The 23,706-nt window shown below is 35.3% G+C and overlaps 2 protein-coding genes across 36 annotated transcripts in view; both read left to right on the forward strand.

Annotated features, from left to right (window-relative positions):
• Positions 1 to 23,706, forward strand: part of ADGRL2 (adhesion G protein-coupled receptor L2) — a 684,472-nt gene that overhangs the window by 551,923 nt on the left and 108,843 nt on the right. The window lies entirely within an intron of this gene.
• Positions 13,117 to 18,077, forward strand: NELFE (negative elongation factor complex member E). Its single transcript, XM_031654284.1, is given in 3 exon segments — positions 13,117 to 17,281; positions 17,284 to 17,635; positions 17,637 to 18,077. Coding segments are annotated over 3 exon segments (1,182 nt in total). The 5' UTR covers positions 13,117 to 16,803; the 3' UTR covers positions 17,989 to 18,077.

Here is a 23,706-nt window from a genome sequence, read left to right on the forward strand (position 1 = left end):
ATGGTCCCAGAAAGGATCCTTTTTCAGAAACTGAAAAAACTCTCTAAAATCATGGTTGGCAATCTCTTTGCTCCACTATCCTACCCCTCTAACTTGAGGATTCTTTGCCCTAAATAAAGTGACTCCCTCCTGTGATTGTTGCTGAGAGTTGGTTGTAGTGAGCTGATGAAAAGATGGCAGGCAGATGATGGGAAACCTTAGGATCTTGCTGTTATTTAAATTTGATTTGGTATAAAATGAGATTTAAGTGTTTTAGGGCTAATTAAGGGGTGAACCCAAGAAACCAGGTATCATATTGAGAGCAAGCTACAGAATAAAAGAGCATGTTTTCTCACACTCAAAGATAGATAGTTGATTTGTACGTGTTTAGCTGCAGAAAGAGATTAAAGTCAATACATCTAACCCAAACTTACTGAATTATGTGTCACAAGTTTTACAGCACCCTAGACTCCTGTAATTCCTTAGTATCAAGAATTGAATTAATCTGAAGAGCAGTAGATATTTTATTTTTCAACAATTTTAAGTGTTTATTGGAACAACATTAAAAATAATTACAATTTTCTGATACTAAGTGGTAATCTATTGTGGAGGAAGAGCTAAAAATGCTAGAATTTAATTTTTCTTTATAGATGCTAAAATTATGAAAACCACGTTAAATTTTTAGCATTTCAGATATTTTAATTTTATACTTTATTATGGACATATTTAGCATAGATATGGGCCAACAATCTTATCGTAACAGTCATAAGTGTTCCTAGTAGTAAGTTTCAGTATATTTCATGGTTTAATTCTGTGTATCCATCAATTATAAGAGACTCGATGTGAGCCTCAGAATTGTCAAGCACGCTGTTTTTTTTAAATGGGGAATTAAGTGCCAAGTCATGTGTCTGAAGTCAGCATATCAGTTGGCAAATACGTATATATTTAGTGAGGACCTATTTCTGATTTAGAAAAAAAGTGAATGTAATTTCTACAACATTGAAACAGTGTCTAGAACAATCCTTTCCCCACACCCAAATAGCTATTATTGACATGTCCAGAATACTGCACCTAAGAATGAATCGACCAATGACATATTAACGGTAATTTTTTTTTAAATCAAATGATTATTGCATTGTTTCTATTTAATTTGATAGCCTCATTTATATCTGTTAATATGAAAGTTTTAATCATCATAAATATATTTACGATGAAGTTGGAAAATGGGATTTCCCCACTCCTTTGGATTTGATTTTTCTATTTTACTTTATTTCTAAAAGTTATGAAGCTGGGCATGGTGGCTCACACCTGTAATCCTAGCACTTTAGGAGGCTGAGGTGTGGAGGTCAGAAGTTTGAGAAAAGCCTGGCCAACATGGCGAAACTCCATCTCCACTAAACAAACAAACAAAATTAGCTGGGCATGGTGGTGGGTATCTGTAATCCCAGCTACTTGGGAGACTGAGGCAGGAGAATCCCTTGTGCCCGCAATGCAGAGGTTGCAGTGAGCTGAGATCACACCACTACACTCTAGCCTGGGCGATAGAACGAGACTCTGTCTCAAAAACAAGCACCCCTAAAAAACAAAAAAAACCTTACGGCTTCCAGTGTACCACTTTGTAGGTAGCAAATTGTCTGTATATGTTGATGTCTCTACCCTTTCTCTCAATTCACTAAACAGGCTTTACTCTTATAGAGACTAAGTTAGCAAAAGTGCCCCATTGTTTTTCAGATTTCTTGTACATTTCCAAAGCTCTAACCTTAAATTACTTTGTTTTTCTAAAATTTAACGTAGTTCTAACTGTTGACAAAGCTAGTTGTGACACTGGCCAACATTTTCTTTATTGAGAGTTGTTGAATGACAGCCATGTCTGAAATCTCCAGTCAGACTCCTACTGATATAAAGATAAATGTGAAATATTAGAACTGGAAGTATTTCAGCAGCTTTCACTACATTGAAGCTATTTCTTGTCAGTTTTATTTGGGGATATGGAATGTTCACATAAATTCTACTTTAAAGATGTTTAAGTTTTTAAAAAATATCCTCTTACCACCACAGATGAGGAGCTACCTATTCTAGAAAGAAAAATTGTCTCTAATTCTTAATTTATTATATTTTCTCATGTGAGATTAGTAGTTTTCATTACTAGTTTTTAGCCAATGGTACACTTCTCCTGAGAGATACCCAGGGAGTCAAGTGGCCTTTGTTAGTAACCTTTGCTACTTGCCCTGCAGACAAGGAGAACAGAACTCCTGGGGAGACAATTCATCACCCTAAAGGGAAGTGACAGAGAGGGGTTATATCACAATTGTCCATGAAAACCTGATCATTTTAAGTAGCATTGAAAATTTTGTTGGAAATAGTTTTATTAAAAATGTTCTGCATAATTGTGAAATTTAAAGAGAAAACAATTTGTATCCTTTAAGTTAAGAAAGGTAAAAGCGACAGCAGTTTTGAAGAATGAATTGAGCATTTTCTGTGTGATGAAAACTTGTTATGCCAACAGTCATAAAATAGGGATCTTATTTTCTCCATTAAATAGATTAGAAAAAGGGGCTAAAAATGTTTTGTAACTTACTGCCCAAGATCACATAACTGCTAAGTTAGAGCTGAGACTAAAATCCAACCTTCCTTTCTCAAGTCCGTGGTTTATACTGTTAAGCCTTGATTCTCGTAGCAGAACAGGAAAGAAATAACATTTCATGCTCTTTTCTTCTTTCTAAAACATGTTACATTTTTTCTTGCCTCTGGAACTCATTGCTTGGCTTGTCACGTCACTGACTTTTTCACATCCTTTAGGTCTTGGTTCTAATTAATGTCAACTCCAGAGAGGCTTTTCATAGCCATTATATGGAAAGCACCTCCCAATTACATCAGCCTGTTTATTTTCTTCTTAACATTCTTAGTATCTGTAAATACTTTCTTTTTATGTCTCTCCCACTATTAACTCTATATAAGGACAGGGACCTGTCATTTTCCTTTTTGCTCAAAGTTTTGTTTCATAGAATAGTACTTGGCATATATTAGTATAGTAGGTAGCTGTTGGTTCAGTGGATGAATGCAACTTTTTATATATTCTGGCGTCCTTTTAAGTAATAGAGATTACGTACTATTTCCTCAAAGAATGTTTAAAATAAATAATTGAAATTTTACCTTCAGTTTTAAATTTGAGTTGTTACTGTGGCAGGCAAAAGTTATTTTGAAAAAATAAGTTATATATAAATTTCCCTGAAAATTATTGGAAATTCTTATTGAAATGGTGTTTTACTAAGATGACGTTTGTAACTTTGTATCTTGCAAAATGCTAGATAATCTTTCATTATTCATACAGGATTCATTTCTACAAGCATATCTTAGTGATTCAGTTATTAACTTCATTGTATATCTTACCCCAAAGAAACTAATCTCTGATATTTGGGATGTATGGGATTTTTTGGGGTGTGTGCATAAAATAGGTGCTCTCTGGATCTTGTCCATAACATGGAATCTTAGGTGACTTTTAACAAACATTAAGCAAGGGTGATCTCAAAGCACAGAATTTAACGTGGCAAGTAAGTGCTTCATTACTGGAATATAAGTTATCTGTGATTACAAATATATTGTACAGAGTTAGAAAAATTGCATTATGTTTCTAGACACAAGAATTTGAGGTCTATGTTATTTAAAATAGTGGTTACTTTTAAAAGTGGGTAGTATAAAAAGTCCTTTCTAATGTTCTTAGTCATCTTACTTGCTGTTGGTTAATAAATTACTTTTATGATTAGTTGTTTGATTACTAAAATCTTAGTGTTTTGAAATGTCTGCTTTCCCAAAATTACAGCCAAAAAAGCCTGTATATAAAGTGCTTTGCTATACTGTTGAACAACGTAGCATTGTTATTGAACCCCATGGGAAAAGAGGAGTGCTGTTTTGGGTGTCTATAAAAATGAACCAAACTTCTTCCCTGGAGTGTTCTGACTGCTGTTGCTATGTGCTTATGGGCTTACGCCTTGTGGCTCTTTTCAGATTGTTTCAGAAAGTCAGAAGTTAGGAGACAGCTCTACTGACACATGAGAGAAAAAACAATATTGAAGCTGATGAATGAGTTTTATGTTTCTGTACTTGAAAGTATTTAAACTACTGTGCAAAATAATATCTGATTATCTGTAGATTAATTCTTATCTATAAACATCAGATTTTTAAAAAGATGATTGTGAACTACTTTTGTTTACATGGAATTGCTAATATTAAGTACCTAAATGAAATAAATTTATAAAGGAAAACCAAATACTTCATTGCAAAGTCAAAAACAAGTAATATTCAAAAAAATTTTAATTCATAAGGTATTTGTTCTGTATTTGTGTGAATAATCAGGAGTTAACTTACCCATTTATGAAGAACTTAGATTTTATTTCATTTTCTGTTCTATTTTAGATTATTATCTCTTTATGTCTTATGATAACTCTACCTTACAGTGTTAGTTGTTCTTCAAAATTTGGAGCTTATAGACTCTTTGAAGAATCTGACAAAAGCCGGGCAACCCTCCCAGATAAATACGTAGGTCAGTATAGGCACAAATAATTATGCCATTGTAATCCACTTAATAAAAAAGCTCCACTTTGGGCAAGGCTGTGTGTGTGTGTGTGTGTGTGTGCGCGCGCGCGCGTGTGTGTGTGTGTGCATGTGTGAGATAAAAGTTACTTTTTCCTTTTACATTGAAGAGGTGTTATTGTTAAAATCCGTGCCACTGCTATATGCTGGGCATTGCAGTAGGCAGTACTAATACTGTTGAAACAAAACTACTCAAAGTTCTTGCCTCCATGGAACTTATACTTGGTTAAGCGGTTGGGGAAACATGCATTAACTAAATTACAAATAGAGTATGTTCTACAAAGGTGGTTGCTTTGTGCGGTGACTACTTTCATTTTTGTCCACTTCTTTTTCCATTTATTCCCCATAGCTTAGCAAAGTGAACTTTGTGAAAAATAAATTAGATCACTTTTCCTATTAAAAACCCTCAGTGGCCTCAGTAGGCACACCACTCTAAGCAATTTGGCCCTGGATCCTCTCTCCAACTTGCTATGGAGCTACCCTTTGGTAGGCTCTCCTGGCTTCAGCCATACTGGTCTTATTTTGGTTCCTTTAAATGTCTCAGTATCTTTATACATCTTTGCCTAGGATCGTTGTCTCCTTCTCTTCTTATGATAGCTTCTTTTTTAGAATGATATTTAATTTTTCCTATTTCAGAGAAGCTACCTTCCCAATTAAAACACCCTTCTCCCCTACAACATTCATACCTACAATACTCTGTTAACTTTGCTTCTTCATTAGAACTTACTACAAATGTGAACCTGTTTATCTATTTTACATCTTTTTTGGGGAAAAGGTCCCTGTTAGTTGCACTAGAATGTTGGCTCTCTCTGGGCAGGAATACTGTTTTTGTTTTACTCAGCCACTCGCAGGTAGGATACTGTCCATATTCAGTAACTAAAGATGCATTGGAATGTGTAATGTGGATATTCATACTGCATGTAAAGTATTTGCAGGAGATTTGAAAGGATGTTGTGAGAGCAGTAGAATAAACGATTAATATGTGGATTATCTTGCTACAGTAGAGATAGTGTAAAAAAAAAAGTTTAGAGAGATGCTTGAAACATTGAAATCAGCCAGACTTGGAGATGGGAGAAGTGATGTCAAGGATTACTTACTCTTGGGTTTCTGGCTTGTGCAACCTGGATGAATGTTGGTGTTGTTGATTAGATAGAAGAGGACCAAATTATTGTTAAGGTATAGTTATAAATCACTTGGGTCCTTTTCCAGGTCTTTTTTTTTTTTTTTTTTTTCCTTTTTACCTTTAAAGTTTCTTTTTAGCTATTTTCAAAGACTGTTGAGAATAAAAAAAATTAGACCTATTACCTGATCAAAGTTCTGATTTTTAAAAACACGCTTAAAAAAAAGAGACTGGAAGGCCCTTACTATGTTACTTTAAACTACAGTATAAAAGATACACAGATCAGTTTATTTTCTTAATGGGGGCTGTAATCTTGCTGTTCCTTCCTTCAAAAAATCCACTTAATATTGACCACCTGTTAGTATTAGATCACCATGTGTAATGACTTCCAGCCATTGTAAACATAACTAAGCAGACACATAAAAACATCGTAATAGGAAAGTACTAATATATGTGTATAGTTTGAATACTTTAGTCTCTTCACAGTTTATAAATAATTCCAGTTTCTCACTGTTCTGAAAATGAAGGGTGAATGTCAGTCACATTGATAATCAAAACTGTTGATTAAATATATGTAAAAAATAAAATATAATTTGTGACTTAAAATTGAGTAATATACATTGTATATTCAGATACATACTTTAGGTAGAAATGTTAAGATTTTTTAATTTAATTTTTTTAGATTTAAGTTGAGTCTTCAACGAGGTCAAGTGTAATTTTGAATTCCTTTGTATTCACTTAAGTGTTCAGATCTCTTTATGAGAACTTGTTAGCTATTTGATCTACATTGTAAAATATGTTTAATGGCTGTACATCTTAAACAGTAGCGCTATATATCATGTCAAAATTTAAAAAGTAGGAAATGCACATTTTCCTTACGAAACAACCAAAAAAATAACACTCATGAGATTTGTGTGGAATTAAAGACTTAGCTTGTTACAACCAATTATTCAGGTTAAGTTTGTACATATTAGTATATATATCTGCAGATAGAACTTACACATTTTCATGAGAGTTTTTACAAAAGGAGAATAAAGTGTCATTATTTTATTATAATTTTTTTTGGTAATCCAACTTTTGTTGAAATAGATGATTTGCAAACAAAACAAAACATTTTTATTTGCTCCTAATTACATAAATTGAAATACCTGATTCCCTAAATTTTATTTCACACATCTACGGTCAGTCCAAACACCAAGAATGACCAGTGATCCTCCTCCATTCATGCATTTAAATGTACTAAAATCGAAACTAAATATTCCTGTTTATTCTTTCTTGAAGCATTTTGATATATGGGAACAGAATATGAAACTTAATAAGGTCACACCTCAAATTGCAAGGATCAGTTTTAAAATAAAACCAAGGTAGATATGGAAACTTTTATCTTAGTCAGTTTCACATTAAAACTTCACATTTTGAGTTATACCCATAATGATAATCTAATTTTGACATAGTTGAAAATGATCGGCATAGGAAGTTATTTTCAAAATACAGGAATATAAACTACATTATAAGTTGCCAGAACTTACAATGAAATTATTTTTTGCAGACAAAAAGTATTATGAAACAGTCAAGCTTTTGTTTTTTATTGGCATTAATACTGTTGAAATAAAAATGAATTTTACCTGTATTTTATTCATTTATGTGTTAGCATAGTTAAAACAACCAAAAACATACTTTTTTTTTTGTGGTTCTCTATTTTTCTGCTCATGAAAATTTTAGTGTTTATAGTGGTTGGTATTATTTGTATAAAACTACTTTTTGAAAACTTTGTACTCTACCTAAAGCATTAGTAGATGTTAATCTTTCCCTTTTTTTTGAAGACAGTGTTGTTTTCTTCTTATTATTATACTTTAAGTTCTAGGGTACATGCACACAACGTGCAGGTTTGTTACATATGTATACATGTGCCATGTTGGTGTGCTGCACCCGTTGACTCGTCATTTACATTAGGTATATCTCCTAATGCTATCCTTCCCCCCTGTCCCCACCCCACGACAGGCCCTGGTGTGCACCCGTGTGTGATGTTCCCCATCCTGTGTCCAAATGTTCTCATTGTTCAATTCCCACCTATGAGTGAGAATATGCAGTGTTTGGTTTTCTGTCCTTGCGACAATTTGCTCAGAATGATGGTTTCCAGCTACATCCATGTCCCCGCAAAGGACATGACTCATCCTTTTTTATGGCTGCATAGTATTCCATGGTGTATATGTGCCACATTTTCTTAATCCAATCTATCATTGATGGACATTTGGGTTGGTTCCAAGTCTTTGCTATCGTGAATAGTGCTGCAGTAAACATACGTGTACATGTGTCTTTACAGCAGCATGATTTATAATCATTTGGGTATATACCCAGTAATGGGATGGCTGGGTCAAATGGTATTATTTCTAGTTCTAGATCCCTGAGGAATTGCCACACTGTCTTCCACAATGGTTGAACTAGTTTACAATCCCACCAACAGTGTAAAAGTGTTCCTATTTCTCGACATCCTCTCCAGTTCCTGTTGTTTCCTGACTTTTTAATGATCACCATTCTAACTGGTGTGAAATGGTATCTCACTGTGGTTTTGATTTGCATTTCTGTGATGACCAGTGATGATGAGCATTGTTTCATGTGTCTGTTGGCTGCATAAATGTCTTCTTTTGAGAAGTGTCATATATCTTTCACCCACTTTTTGATGGGGTTGATTTTTTCTTGTAAAGTTGTTTAAGTTCTTTGTAGATTGTGGATATTAGCCCTTTGTCAGATGAGTAGATTGCAAAAATTTTCTCCCATTCTGTAGGTTGCTTGTTCACTGTGATGGTAGTTTCTTTTGCAGTGCAGAAACTCTTTAGTTTAATTAGATCGCATTTGTCAATTTTGGCTTTTGTTGCTATTGCTTTTGGTGTTTTAGGCATTAAGTCCTTGCCCATGCCTATGTCCTGAATGGTATTGCCTAGGTTTTCTTCTAGGGTTTTTATGGTTTTAGGTCTGACATTTAAGTCTAATCCATCTTGAATTAAGTTTTGTATAAGATGTAAGGAAAGGATCCAGTTTCAGCTTTCTACATATGGCTAGCTAGTTTTCCCAGCACTATTTATTAATTAGGGAATCCTTTCCCCATTTCTTGTTTTTGTTAGGTTTGTCAAAGATCAGTTGGTTGTAGATGTGTGGTATTATTTCTGAGGGCTCTGTTCTGTTCCATTGGTCTATATCTCTGTTTTGGTACCAGTACCATGCTGTTTTGGTGACTGTAGCCTTGCAGTATAGTTTGAAGTCAGGTAGCATGATGCCTCCAGCTTTGTTCTTTTGGCTTAGGATTGAAGACAGTGTTATTGTCTAGTCAGATGGTAAACATAAGTGACTATATTATTGCTGAAAGATGAAAAATAAAATATACTTTTCAGTTCACATATTTCAATAGCTCTTACCTCATTTCTCATTGATTTTAAGTATTAATTTGTCACTGGACAAATTAATCTCTCTGATAATCAGAGAGAGATTAATCAAATGTTGGTGCTGATTGGACTTTTGTGTTTCAGTTTGGCTGATGTAATACTCACATGTCAGACTAAGTAGAAGGAGGCATATGCCCTTGGAAATTATTTTAATTATTTTATATCATTATTTCTAAAAACTCATTATCAAGAGAGGACACTTAGCTATACATATCTACATAGATATTTTTCTGGATTTTTAAGGACTAGTACATGAACAGTATAGTCATGATTTTCCTATTGTGATGGTGTTAATGTCTTTTAGTGTTCATCAGTATAAAGGAGAGCTAAAAGGTTTGTTGTGTGCAAAAATAAGTAAAGTTAAATATGAATATCAGAAACACAATTTCTTACTGGCTTTTTTCAGCTATATCAGCTTAAATAATACTTAACTTTCTGAAGAACATGGATTAAAATGAGCAAATTTATAGTATGAAATCAGTATATAGAATGTAGATTAAAATGAAAATGAAGTTAAAGCTCACGTTTGTTTTTAATTCAGGCTCTTGACATGTAAAGTCATTTTAAGCCACCTACCTAGTTCCGAAATGGTATTGACCACCTGCTGTTAACATGCTGTAAGGAAAATGGAGAGATGTAAATGAGTTTTGGTGATTTCTCTGCTTTGAATATAAATGAAACTGAAAATCTTCTGTCCTATACTCTTAATAGTGAACTACAAGAGTGTTTAAATCTTTCTGTGAAAGTGAAGGCTGTCATAAAGGATTATCATTAGCCTCTTTTTAGTTTTTTACTATGTGAATACTTGTTAGCACTGGATAATTTGAATACAGTTTAGTTATAATACTTATTTCTTTATGTCTATAAATTTGGTACTTTGTAAATGTGTTTTGACAGTAAAGAGGTAATTCTGACTGAAATGTAAAAAACCCATTTTACTTGAACATTATAAATGATAGATCAGAGTGTATGGCTAAGAATTACAGAAAATGGAGTAGCCCTTACAAGGTATATAACATCAACCCAGCTATGGTAATCAGAACAGTTTTAGAATTGAAATTCCTTCCACATGAGACAAGAACTGGTAAAATCTGCTGATCATGTTGGATGGAGGGAGGCTGGAAATTATTTAAAAACTTGAATAGTATATTCTATTAATATTATCATAATCTTTGAATAGAAAATGAGGTCAATTAAGGTGTAATCAATTGATTCTTAGTCCCACCCCTCATATGGAAATATCTAATTCTTACCAACAAACACATCCAAAGTGCCAAAGTTGCTGAAAAGAATTTGTTTTATTTTAGTTAAGCATTAATAAAATATTGAAATTTACTATTGACTCATATTCCTTCTGATGGTAACATATCAAGATGAAAAATTTACAAAGCTCTCTAATTATATATGTAGGTAAAAAAGATGGAGGAGTGATAAATATTTGTCAATAACTATTTAACTTCAGATTTCTATGTCATGTTTAGGGAGTTTTATCCTAAAAATGTGTAAAGAGTTTCTTAGATCTTTTCCCACTCATAAACTTTCAAAATCACAAAATCATGATTTGTTTTGGTTGGGTAGCTCCTGCAACATTCCTTCTTCACATTCTTCCATGGCATTGAAAACTTGCCATTTCAGTCTTCATGGCTCCCTTTGGAAACAACTTAATTGTATGAAATTGTAATGTAGCTTTAAGCCCTTCCGAAGATCATAGGTCAAGCTGAAAATTAAAGGGGACCCTTGCTTTATAGTGTCAGTTGTACCTTTTGGAACCTTGGCGGAATATTGATTAAACATTTTACCTATAAGTTTCAGATTGATTTATATATTGTGTAAAATTTATCAAAAGTAACAGTCAACATCTGATGGAATTATGAAGTTGATGGAATTACGAAGGTACTTAGAGGTACCTGTCTGTTTTCCTCTTAATGAAATTAGTCATAAATTAAATTTTTATTGAAAGTTAAAACCAAGATAAAGCTGAAAGTGTATCCTTGAGTTTTTCCGAAATGTTTCTCCACTTGCTTTCTTCCTGAATCAATCAATCCTTCCTTCCTTCCTTCTTTCCTTCTTTCCTTCCTTCCTTCCTTCCTTCCTGCCTTCCTTCCTTCCTTTCTTCTTTCTTTCCTTTCCTTTTCTTTTCTTTCTTTCTCTCTCCCCCTTCCTTCCTTTCCTTCCTTCTGTCTCTCTCTCTCTCTTTCTTTCTTTCTTTCTTTCTGTCTGTCTGTCTGTCTGTCTGTCTTGTCTTGCCTCCTCCCCTCCCCTCCCTCCCCTCCCCTCCCCTCCCCTCCTCTCGTCTCCCTTTCATTTCTTCTTCTTTTTTTTTTTTTTAGATGGAGTCTTGCTCTGTAGCCCAGGCTAGAGTACAGTGGCGCCATTTCAGCTTACTGCAACCTCCGCCTCCTGGGTTCAAGCGATACTCCTGCTTCAGCCTCTCTAGTAGCTGTGATTACAGGCACACACCACCATGCCCAGCTAATTTTTGCATTTTTAGTAGAGACAGGTCTCACCACATTGGTCAGGCTGGTCTCAAACTCTTGGCCTTAGGTGATTCACCCGCCTCAGCCTCCCAACGTGCTGGGATTACCGGTGTGAGCTACTGTACCTGACCTTCTTTTTAAAGTTTTAATTTGCTTGTGCTGCCAGAGGAAAAATGGCTGGGTTGACTGTGTCTTAAACTCTTCTTTCTATAGGCTGCACACGCTTTCTCCCCAAAATCTCTGCTGCAAGTGACCTTGTCAAACAAAAGTGTGGAATAATGGGAGGCAGCCCAGTGATGCTGGGTCATTTTTAAGTAGTTGTTTGCTACCGTCAGAACAAAGGCAAATCAGAGTTGCATTAAAGGGATATGACAGAGTGAACAACTGCCGGCCCGCTTCCCTAATAATGCTTGTCTTATAGTGTTGGGTTGAAAACTGAGTGACTGGAGTAGTTATTCGTATGGGTTTGGGATGAAAAATGTATAGGAAAATAAAGATCTATTTCTGTCATTTAACAAAATACAGAATTTCAGAATTTAGGAAGCAAAATTTGATTAAAACAGCTTTCTAATGCTTTTCAGTGACAGAAACATTATGAGTATGTTATATTCCATTAGATTGTTAATAGCATTGTTCATTGTTATGTAGGATTTTTAACTGTGATATGTTTGAATCTATTTATATTGTACCATGTTGTGACCAGATTCTTGATGTACTTGGATAAATTTGGAACAACAGTTAAATCTTACTCTTTAAAATACTAATTAAGTGTAGCACTCTTCTTACATGTCCATAATGGAAAAACACTTGCCTTTTATTTGTAGCTTGATATGTAGTCTGTCCTTTTGTTATTGTTTTTGGAGGGGGCTTAGGGTTTGTGTGTGACTTAGGTGCTGCTGTGAAGTGGAAAGCATCACCTGTATCTGGCATTTGCATTTTTGTAATCATTGCTTTCAAAATGTTCCAGAGAGATACATTTTCCTCCACCCCGTCTCTCTAATGCACAGTTAATAGTATGTCCTTCACTTGAACTTTTTCCCTTATAAATCAATTATGCATTTGCTATAGTAGTTCAACTTTTTAAAGTGCATAAGGAGAATACTATATAAAAAGTGCTTGTAAAACAAGTCTACTTCTAAGAGTCTAGACCTTGAGAATTATCATGTTTTGGCTTTTCAATAAATGGTTAAGGTATTGTAAAAAGTTGGACATTTTACCAAAGTTACCATACTTGAGCTAATTTTTAGAATATTTTTTAAAGAGTTATCAGTGCTTTATATTTCATATAAGACTTTATATGAAATAAATACATTAAAAATGTAGAGTTTTTGATGCCTGGTCGAAAGTGGAATTAAGATTGGTTTTATTATATGCTTTGAATGTATTTCTGAAATATTTTTTGAAGAGGATACTCGTAAGTTAAATACCTTTTATCATTTATTTTTATCATAATTTTATATATACTCTGTCATGAAATAATACTTAAGAATCCCAATATTTGTTTTTATGATATATCTTTACATTGTAATCTGTAGTATTTTAATTTCCTATAAACCTCTTAATAATACTAGACAATATGTGACCTTTTACACTCATTCTATGTGCTATAAAATTACTGTTTCCGCTGATTCTGTTAAATCCTTTCAAACCACTAGAGAACTCCCTGATTTGTACTTAACAGAGCTTTTCATGTATTAATAAGTAGAGTTACCTGGCTATCAATAAGTACTTGTTTAACTAGAGTGACTAAGTTAAAGACTTGTAGAAGTTAGGGCTTTCTGAAGCTAATAATCCAACACCCTAATTTGTGACTCGAAGGATCAGATGCAGAGTAGTTCAAGACTTGATGTTTTTGTTCAGGGTAAGGTAGTAATTTAGTGACAGAATCCAGGTAACTCAAATCCTCAAACTAGAGAAAAATTATTAAGATTTCTTGACATTTATTGTTATTCCCTACCTTTAGCTTTTACACAGCTAAATCTACTTGTGGAAGTTCAGCTTCAAAAACTTTTAGCCATAGTTTCCAAGCTGTGGACTGTGGCTGAGGTTTATCAACAACCTCGGTTTTCTAATGTAGTGGAATTCAAAGTAGATTAGATCCCTTCCCTGAGCCAGGAATCTCTGAGTGCTCATCTTAACCACTCCTGCCCAACCCCTCATTCTACAATATTAACTCCTATTCCTGTCTCCCTGGCCATCCTTTTTAATAGTTTTGTATTGAAGTGTCCATGAATTAACAACATTTTGTTTTAATAGATATTCTCACGTCAGGGTGGCATAAAGTAGTATATATTTCTCAGGATTGACTTTCCCACTTAAGAATATTTGCCTTCACCTCTGTGCATTAAAATTTATTGCTGCGATTGACATGACTAAGGTGGCATAACATAGTGCTATGAGCATAATCTAGAGCTAGTCTGAATAAGTCTGAATCACAGTTCTTCTATTCATAACCTTGGGCCACTTAACCTCTCTTGCTTTGTTTTATATATCTTTAAAATGAGTATTAAAATATTACTATTAGGAGGATTAAAGGAATTATAATATTATTCATAAAGTACTGAGAATCTTGCCTGATACGTATAGTAAGATGCTACATCAGTGTTAAGTCATGGAAGGAGCCAGTAAATTGTTTCAGTATTTTAATGTGTGTGTACTTGGGGTTCTGGAGATACTCAAAAAACAACACACATTCCTAGTTTGACCTGAATGAACCAGGAATATTTAATTATGTAGCATGTATCACATTTATTTTTAGAGCCACATTTTACTGAAATTAAACCTGGGAACAATACATGCAAAACATGGCTTTTTTGTTTGTTTGTTTGTTTTTGGTGGTTGTTTGCTTTAAAAACCTTGCTTTGTTAAAAAATAAAAATAAAAGCTCTTGGTATTTTGGGGAAGGCAAGTTAGAGATAGACCTTAAAAGAAACCTAGCTACTGCCATTTATAGGTAGTTATATGGATACCTTACCTTTAGAAGTTATTGAGTGTGACTTATCTGCTTAATAGCAATTAAATCCGTTTAAAATGTTTATCAGGTGTTAATCATAAGTCAGGGTTGACATAGCCAGTTTAATCTTATTTGAAAGAAAAATCTCAGTAAATTCATGTTTACAGATTTTTAAAAAACTGGCTACGAATGTTTATTATAAAAATCCATAATTTTCCATTTGTTTGCTATACTAGAATACTATGCAGTTGTAATGAATAAGCATTTATAGTTTCTGCTCCTAAAAATTGGACTACAGTTTCGTAAGTTTACTCTCATCTGGTAAGCTTTCCAGAGATTCAGGGAAGCCATAGCTTTCCAAGTATGCAAATCTTTCATGTTCAAAGAACTTCCCTCAGGCACAAGAAGAGTATTTCAGTGACATGCTTTGCTCTTTTCCCTTAACGTATCTAACATGAAGGAGTTTCTCATTAGGTACACAGCTTATGCACTTACTGTAGGATCCACATTTATACATACAGAGAAATTACCCATAATTAAGATCAGATATCTATTTATTAATTAATTTGACATTCCTGTAATAATTTATTGGTAAATAAATATCTCTTAACTCATTGAATGTGGATGGCATATATTTTTGGAAAATGTTTCAAAATACATGAAAAAAATAGCAACCTGAGAAATTTAAGTTACTGTGTTTACATTTTTGAAATCACATGTTTGAAAGGTATTTATGATGGGGACAGCCTATCTATGTTTAAATAGATGTTGAAGAAATTAGAAGAATTGATAGGAAGTTTTATTTTTAATTGTTTGCTTTGTAATATATTTCTTGGGTGAGTGTAAAAAGTAGATTTCAGAAGATTTATTTATACTATCAATGCATGTTTTAAAATGCTGTTGTTTGAGTTGTAAGTAAATAATGAAAAAGGCATTTTACTTGGCATTGAATCAATCTGTTTCAGTTGTTCACCCTGGATTTCTTTCATTTAGTCATCTTCTTCTTACTGCAAAGGAGGACATTTGTTCATTACTTTGCCTAAATAATACTAACATACTAGCAGATGGTCACTTTCCAACTGGTTTGTCTTCAGAAAAGAAATTAAAATATTATAGTGCCAGAGAGAGATATTATAATGCGTCCCTGTCAAATTAACAGGTCATTCTTTTCAACTGTTTTATAACTGCAAAATGGCTCAATGTCATATAAAAGGCTAAAAGCTAGAGTAAATGGTATCATGGGAAATATGAAATAAACACAGTGTAATGATTTATAGTCTTTTCTTGAACACACTAGGAATATGTCTTTTCTAAAAAGACACAAATTATATGCTACGGTAGTATTTTGGTTGTACTGGATTCTAGTTTAATTAGTTCATATCAAAAGATGGCATTTGTTTTAAAACATGTGTATACATTCTGAAAGAAGATACTTCCCCTAAAACATTTAAAAATACCTTGAATATATTTTTAAACGAATATGTTAGCCTAGCAAACAATGAAATGAAAATCAAATATGAAAATAATGTATCTTCTTCCTGCCCTTTAATGAATGATCTGTAACTCTGATAAAAAGCTTAGTTTAGAGACTATTGAATTATTTTAATTCTAGGACCAGACTGAAAGTAGCATTGTACATTTAGAAATGCAACATATGAGTAGAATTGGATCCCTGTGTGATTGGGAAATAAGCTGGAGAAACTGAAGTATGCTTAAAACACAGAGTAATTAGCGAGCAAACTCAGGAAAAAAAAAATCTAAGAATACTTAGAAGTAGTGTTTGAAGAACTAGGATCATCACAGTTTAAATTATTTGTTTTGAACTTTCTCTGTCACTGAATTGCTGTGTATCTTTGGGCAGTCACTTAGATCATTTCCCCAACTAGAACATTAGCAAGTTGGCTTAGACAGCTCTTAAGTCCTTTTTTTGAAGTGTTACAGCTATTTGGTTGGTGATCAATTAAAAAAAAGTATTTGCCTAAGTGAGCCAAGTAGATTTATGAGAAAGAAGGAAGTTATTATAATGAGTATTCTTTATAATATTATTTATTCTTCTGAAAAAATCAAGTGATAATAGAAACCAAAATATAAAATATCAGAATTCGATTTGCATTCCTTCTAATTACTAGCACTGTGAACAAAAATAGGTCTTTGAGGTCATCGTTGTGAGCCCGCTATCAGCGGCCAGCGCGGGCGCAGCCGGAGACCCTGGGGCCTGCAGTGGCCGCCCCCTCAGGAGCCACCATGTTGGTGGCTTCCGGACTGAGCGAGGAAGAGGAGGCTCTGCAGAAGAAATTCAACAAACTCAAGAAAAAGAAAAAGGCACCGCTGACTCTGAAGAAGCAAAGTAGCAGCAGCACAACCAGCCAAGGCGGTGTCAGACGCTCACTATCAGAGCAGCCTGTCGTGGACACAGCCACAGCAACAGAGCAGGCAAAGCAGCTGGTGAAGTCAGGAGCCATCAGTGCCATCAAGGCTGAGACCAAGAACTCAGGCTTCAAGCGTTCTCGAACCCTTGAGGGGAAGTTAAAGGACCCCAAGAAGGGACCAGTCCCCACTTTCCAGCCGTTCCAGAGGAGCGTATCTGCTGATGATGACCTGTGAGAGTCATCCAGACGTCCCTAGAGGAAATCTCTGTATGAAAGCCTTGTGTCTTCTAGTGATCGACTTTGAGAACTAGGGCCAGATGGAGAAGAGGCAGAGGGCCCAGGGGCTGGTGATGGTCCCCTCGAAGCTTTGACTGGGGCTCTGAAGAACGCAGTGGTGGCCACTCCTCAGCCTCCCCTCCCCGAAGCCGCAACCATGAGAGGAACCGGGACAGAGACCGAGATCGGGAGCGGGATCGAGACCGGGATCGAGATAGAGACCGAGGGCAGGACAGGGATCGGGATTGGGATCGAGATCGAGACCGGGAACGGGACAGAGATCGGGATCGGGATCGAGATCGAGACCGAGATCGAGACTGGGAACCGGACAGGGATTGGGATCCGGAGCGGCATTGAGACCGAGACCGAGAGGGTCCTTTCCGCAGGTCGGACTCATTCCTTGAACCGCGAGCCCCTAGGAAAGGGAATACTCTATGTATATGGAGAAGACTTGATGCCTGCCCTTCTCTGTGGGGCCTTCTCTCCTTTTGGAAACATCATTGACCTCTCCATGGACTCACCCAGAAACTGTGCCTTCGTCACCTATGAAAAGATGGAGTCAGCAGATCAGGCGGTTGCTGAGCTCAACGGGACCCTGGTGGAGTCTGTACAGCTCAAAGCCATCATAGCCGGGAAACAGCCCATGCTGGATGCCGCTACTGGCAAGTCTGTCTGGGGCTCCCTTGCTGTCCAGAACAGCCCTAAGGGTTGCCACCGGGGCAAGAGGACCTAGATTGTCTAGAGTGATGACGTCTACAAGGAAAACCTTGTGGATGGCTTCTAGGGAACAGAGCTGGATTCCTTGTGCCTCATATGCCCCAATGCTGGTCTCAGTAAAACACTGACGTGGAAGCTTAAAAAAAAAAAAAAAAAGAAAAACAGGTCGTTTAAATATGTTGTATGGGCTTGGCGCGGTGGCTCACACCTGTAATCCTAGCACTTTGGGAGGCCAAGGCGGGCCAGTAACTTGAGGCCAGGAGTCCTGAGGGCCAGGAGTTTGAGAACAGCCTGGCCAATGTGGTGAAACCGTGTCTCTATTAAAATTACAAAAATTAACCGGGCGTGGTGGCACTCACCTGTAATCCCTGCTACTCAGGTGGCTGAGGCACAAGAATCACTTGAATCCAGGAGGCAGAGGTTGCAGTGAGCCAAGATCTTGTCACTGCGCTCCAATCTGGGCGACAAAGTGAGACATTATAAATAAATAAATAAATAAATAAATAAATAAATAAATAGGATTTTGGATCCTCAATAAATAAATTGTATTTTGGATCCTCATCTGAACAATGGAAATTATAATTCTTCTGGTTATCTCACTGTATCTAAAGCAATGTCCTGCTGTGTTGCCTTTTTCAAAGAGTGACCATTTGAATATTCTTATAGGAGCCCTTACTGGAATGCTTTCTAGCATATTATTTGCCTCAGATACTCCATCTGTTTTTGGAGTTCTCAAATAGTTGGACATTTTTTTCTCTTCTTAAGGGTGAAATATGTGAGACAACCTTTTCTAATTTGTACAGAGATGAAAAATTAAGTCAGCCTTAAGTTCTTTCTTAACTGAGAGTCTTTCCCTATCTGCCTAGGCATTTGGCTGTCCCCTGCCTCTATCAGTATCTTTTTGTCCTTCCCTCTCAAATCCCTACTTTAACCAGCGAAGTGGAATATTTGTCTTAAGCATGGTGGTGTTATTTCTCATCCCACCCCATTTCTTCCTATATTTGTTTGAAATGCCAGTATACTCATATTGCATAATATAGGATAAACAGGTTTGTATGCAGAAGTGTGAAATTATATATTGTTATGAATGGTAGGGGAATTGGTAGATATGGGACTCAAAATTTTTGCTAGAACTTTTTGTATATATATTTTTGGTAAGGCATTAATTCACTGAGTACTTCAAATATTGATCCCATGTTCACGTTTGAAATCGTTTAATCAAAATGCTTTTATTTTCAAGTTGTTACAAATAGTACTGAAAAAAGAAAGAAACCTGCCCTTATGTTCTCGCTTATGGTTATCCTCTCTGTTATTTCTGCTCATCCTGCCAGGGTAAGCTGAGATCTGCTTTCCTTCATAATATATTTTACAACTCTAGTTCTCATTAGTCTTGCTTTACTGTCATCCTACACCGCTTACAGTCTGCACCACATAATTGAATATTTACTTATATATCCTTCCTTGTATGGATTGGTGATGTTTCCATCTGTTTCTTTGCTTCCCCCGTAGACCTCAGAGTATACAAGGTGAAGACAATATTTTGTTTAATCTTTCCCCAAATCTTCTAAGAATGTTAGAACACCTAAGTGGTGCTCAGTGAATACTGGATTAATTTGTTTTTTCCTTTTCTCCATTTCCTTTCACTGAGTGTGAAACTTGCTAGAAATCACATGCCATCCCTCCTTTTTTCCTGAGTGTATCTTTTTTTTTTTTTTTTTTTTTTTTGAGACGGAGTCTCGCTCTGTCGCCCAGGCTGGAGTACAGTGGCGCGATCTCCACTCACTGGAAGCTCTGCCTCCCGGGTTCACGCCATTCTCCTGCCTCAGCCTCCCTTGTAGCTGGGACTACAGGCACCCGCCACCGCGCCTGGCTAATTTTTGTATTTTTAGTAGAGATGGGGTTTCACCGTGTTAGCCAGGGTGGTCCCGATCTTCTGACCTCGTGATCTGCCCGTCTCGGCCTCCCAAAGTGCTGGGATTGCAGACGTGAGCCATCATGCCCGGCCCCTGAGTCTCTCTTTTTAATGGGCCTCTCTTCTTTCCTGGTATGCCAAGATAGATGTACTACAAAAGTCTATAGATTATATAGAATTTGTACAATTTGTTTCTTGATATTAAGTATCTGAGGAAAAATGTGGACATAGAGAAATGATGATTCATAATATGTTCCAATTAGAAATGTAAAAGTTGGTTAAACATTAAAAAATCAGCTTGGTGCTACGGACGTGGGTTTTTTTTCCCTTAATCGTTAGAAGTTTGCAGAATTTACTGTTTTCTACCGTTACTAAGAGATAGTGCTTTCTAGCAGACCTATTGTATAATTTAGTTTATGCCAAATATACTACTAATAATTTAAATGTCCCACATAGTTAGGATCTTTTGGTATTCAGCAGAGTAAAAATTAATTTTATCTTAAAAACTAGAGTAAAAAAACTTTTTTTAAACAGTAAAAAATCTGCTTTCTGCAAACTGTGTCCACATAACCGGAGCTGTTTAGATGGATAATGACACAGTAAATGTGAAAGCAGTTTGAAGAACATATACATTAACATTATGGTTAGAAGAGTGAGGGATGGAATGCCTTTTGTATCCATGACATGTTTCAAACTGAAAAATATGCAGTCAGTTTTTGTAGTTCATAAGATGTTCCACAATCCCCTCTCAACCAGTTCTGGTAGATAATTAAGACCTAACACATTCATTGTATGTAATGAATCATTTCTCTAATGCTTCTAGAATTCAGCAGAATTGGGAAATAGCCCTCAAATAATTGTATGTAGGGCTTTATTTTCTTGTGGAACCCTAGTTGAGAAAGGCTGTACAATCTCTTTTAACCTCTATTTGAACAAAATCTTATTTTGCCATGTATATGTTTGAAGACCTTAGCCTTTCCAGATTACTTTTACTTGACCCAATTACTTAGTGGTTAAGAATGTATTGACTATACAATACAGTCCAAATCTGGTTGGCCCTATTTGTTTTCTAAAGTTTTAAATGTAGCTATGTTTTATTGACAGCATTTTTCCTACTTAATTATGTCTTTTGTTGACAGCTCAAACTGTCTCTATTTACTCTTATTTAGAATGCAGCTGGCAACAGCAGTTGGTTTGTGAAACCCAGGCATATAATTAACTTCCTCAGTTAAGGTATGGTTTGTTTCATTGGGAGAGAAAGGATTTTGGGGGTATGTTCCTTTAGTCTGAGAAGTGATGCAGTTTATTTTCAGTATAGTGTATTTTATATGACAGAACATAAGCAGAGAATTTTAAAAAAATTACAACATTCTAACATTACTTGAGCACTAAAGTGCTACAAAAAATACTTTGTTATTATTTGAACCATGAAAATCAGATATTAACATTCAGTGTAAATGTCAAATTAACACAGGCCAGTAGGAACATTTGTGATCATGTTCTTCTCACATCTACTTGCATGGATAATGAAGCTTTGACTATTGCTTTGATGTAGATTCTTGAAGAAAATCCTCCTCCTATTTCCAAGACACTTTGTAGTTACTAATTCTAAAAGAGAATATAAGTGAATCCATTTATTTAAAATAAAATAAAAATGGGGGAAAGATATTTAAGCAATAAATTTCATACCATGAGATTTTTTATGCCCTGGTTACTTTATAAGCCAGTAAGCTACCCTGGGTTCTCTCCTGATACTGCACAGAACTTTTGTTTTTCATCCTCATCTTCCTAGTATTAGTTCAACTATATTGTTTTTCTGTTTCTAACACTCTTATCTAGATTTTTATAATTATTACTGTCTTCCTTTATCAGTGTTAAAAGTTAAGATACATGGTATTTTTGAGATCAGAATTGTAGCCATAATATTGATGTGCTGCAAATATTAAGAGGAAAAGTCCTTAGTTGCCAGTTTTTTGTACACTCAAGTGTTGTGGATTCTTAAGAATAAATGTTTCTTTGTTTTCATATGAAACTGGCTTTTTTTTTTTTTTTTTTTTGGATACATGTCTTACTTTGTCACCCAGGCTAGAGTGCAATGCTTTGGTTCCCTTCAGCCTTGATCTCCTGGGCTCAAGTGATCCTCCCGCCTCAACCCCCAGAATAGCCGGGACTATAGGCACGTGCGACAACTCCCAAGTAATTTTTGTGCTTTTTGTAGAGACGGGGTTTTGCCACATTACCCAGGCAGGTCTTGAACTCCTGAGCTCAAGCTTTGTAATCCCAAAGTACTGGAATTACAGGCACGAGCCACCACGCCCATCGCAAACTGCCTTCCTTTTTGCCCAGCCCATAAGAATGACCTATGCTAATGAATGATTTTTAAAGAATCTTGCTACTTCTTTCTGCCTGGGATTATGTGTTGACTGAATATAGTTTCCTAAAAGATACCGTTGATTTTTTTAAACTAAACTTCTACCAGACTTTCTGCTCTCTTGTTCCAAAATTGGTATTTTATTTTTAAATTGAAAATCGGAAAATTGCTAATGATGTTGACAGCAAAAATGGTATTGAATGCTTTCTGACTAAACATATATTGAACAAAGTAAAACACTATATATCTGCTCTTTCATGTAACATTCGGAAACTCTTATGACATAATCAGGGCCATTTTCTGTATAGATGGGGAGATAGGCTTATAAATATGCTAGGTAAGTGGCCAGCTCTAGAGGAACCTGATATGAATGTGACCCCATACTGAGTTTAAGTAAATAAAACAAATAATGAGTATATAGAATCATGGCCCCTCCTGCTGATGAAGAAGATAATTTTGATTTTTGATATAGACTGATAGAATGAAAACTATATTGGTAATATTGTGTATATTATATAGTAGTTGAGGTGAGTAGAGATAAATTTTTAATTGAGTGATCTATAAAAGAGTGTTCCAAAATAACATATAACAAAATTAACTAAAGGAGTACTTTTGAAAACAAATAGAATTATGTTGGAAAACAAGTGTCTTTAATGGATTAGTTAAGGAAGTAAAAATAATTAATATAAAGCAATGGAAACAGCGTATGGAGTTAGAGACATAAAATTGCCAGTTTATTTACTGATTTTATTTTATAATAGTTATTATTTGGAAAATGACCAATATGAATAAATAGAAGTAGGGAGGGGAAAATGAAGGAAAACTGTTTTTAGCTGGTAACATCTATTTGGCAATGTCTTTACTGTTATGCTTGTAATATTTGATTTATAAATGTTAGCTGTAACATATTAGTGTAAATATTTGTGTTTATTTTATATATGACTCTTTTAACCTGATGTCCCATTTCTATTTTCAGAGGAATTAAAAAAAATGTTTAAACATTAAATTCAGAGGAATTAAAAAAATGTTTAGACATTAGTGATTACTGGTTCAAAAACAAGTCTTCTGATGATAAATTAATAAATTAGTAGAAACTTCCCATAAACACAGCTGCTAAGGCCTGCCAAAGCACCTTGGTTCCATTTCTTATCTAGGGCTTGACAAGAATATACTGTTCTTACTTAGTTAATTACTGCTCACAGATAGAAAAGGAAAGGCCTTGAATTCAGCATTTGTGTCATCACACGGCCCTGTTCAGTCAAGCTCAATGCATGTTACATGACTGCCTGAGAGGAACAGAAAAGCTAGTTTCTCAGTCTCTAACCAGAATGCATGATAAGGCTTGGTGTCAAAAAGGGCAAGATGGGGATCACAGCAATTATGGCAGAGGCAAAGTAGTTACTTTGACAACCAGATTGAGGATTCATTGCGATTTATTATTTACTACTTGAAAACCTCATTCTGTGATTTAATTAAGGGTTGAGATTTCCATGAAGTCTGTC

Source organism: Papio anubis, chromosome 1 (assembly GCF_008728515.1).
Source record: "Papio anubis isolate 15944 chromosome 1, Panubis1.0, whole genome shotgun sequence".
Classification (NCBI taxonomy): Eukaryota; Metazoa; Chordata; class Mammalia; order Primates; family Cercopithecidae; genus Papio; species Papio anubis.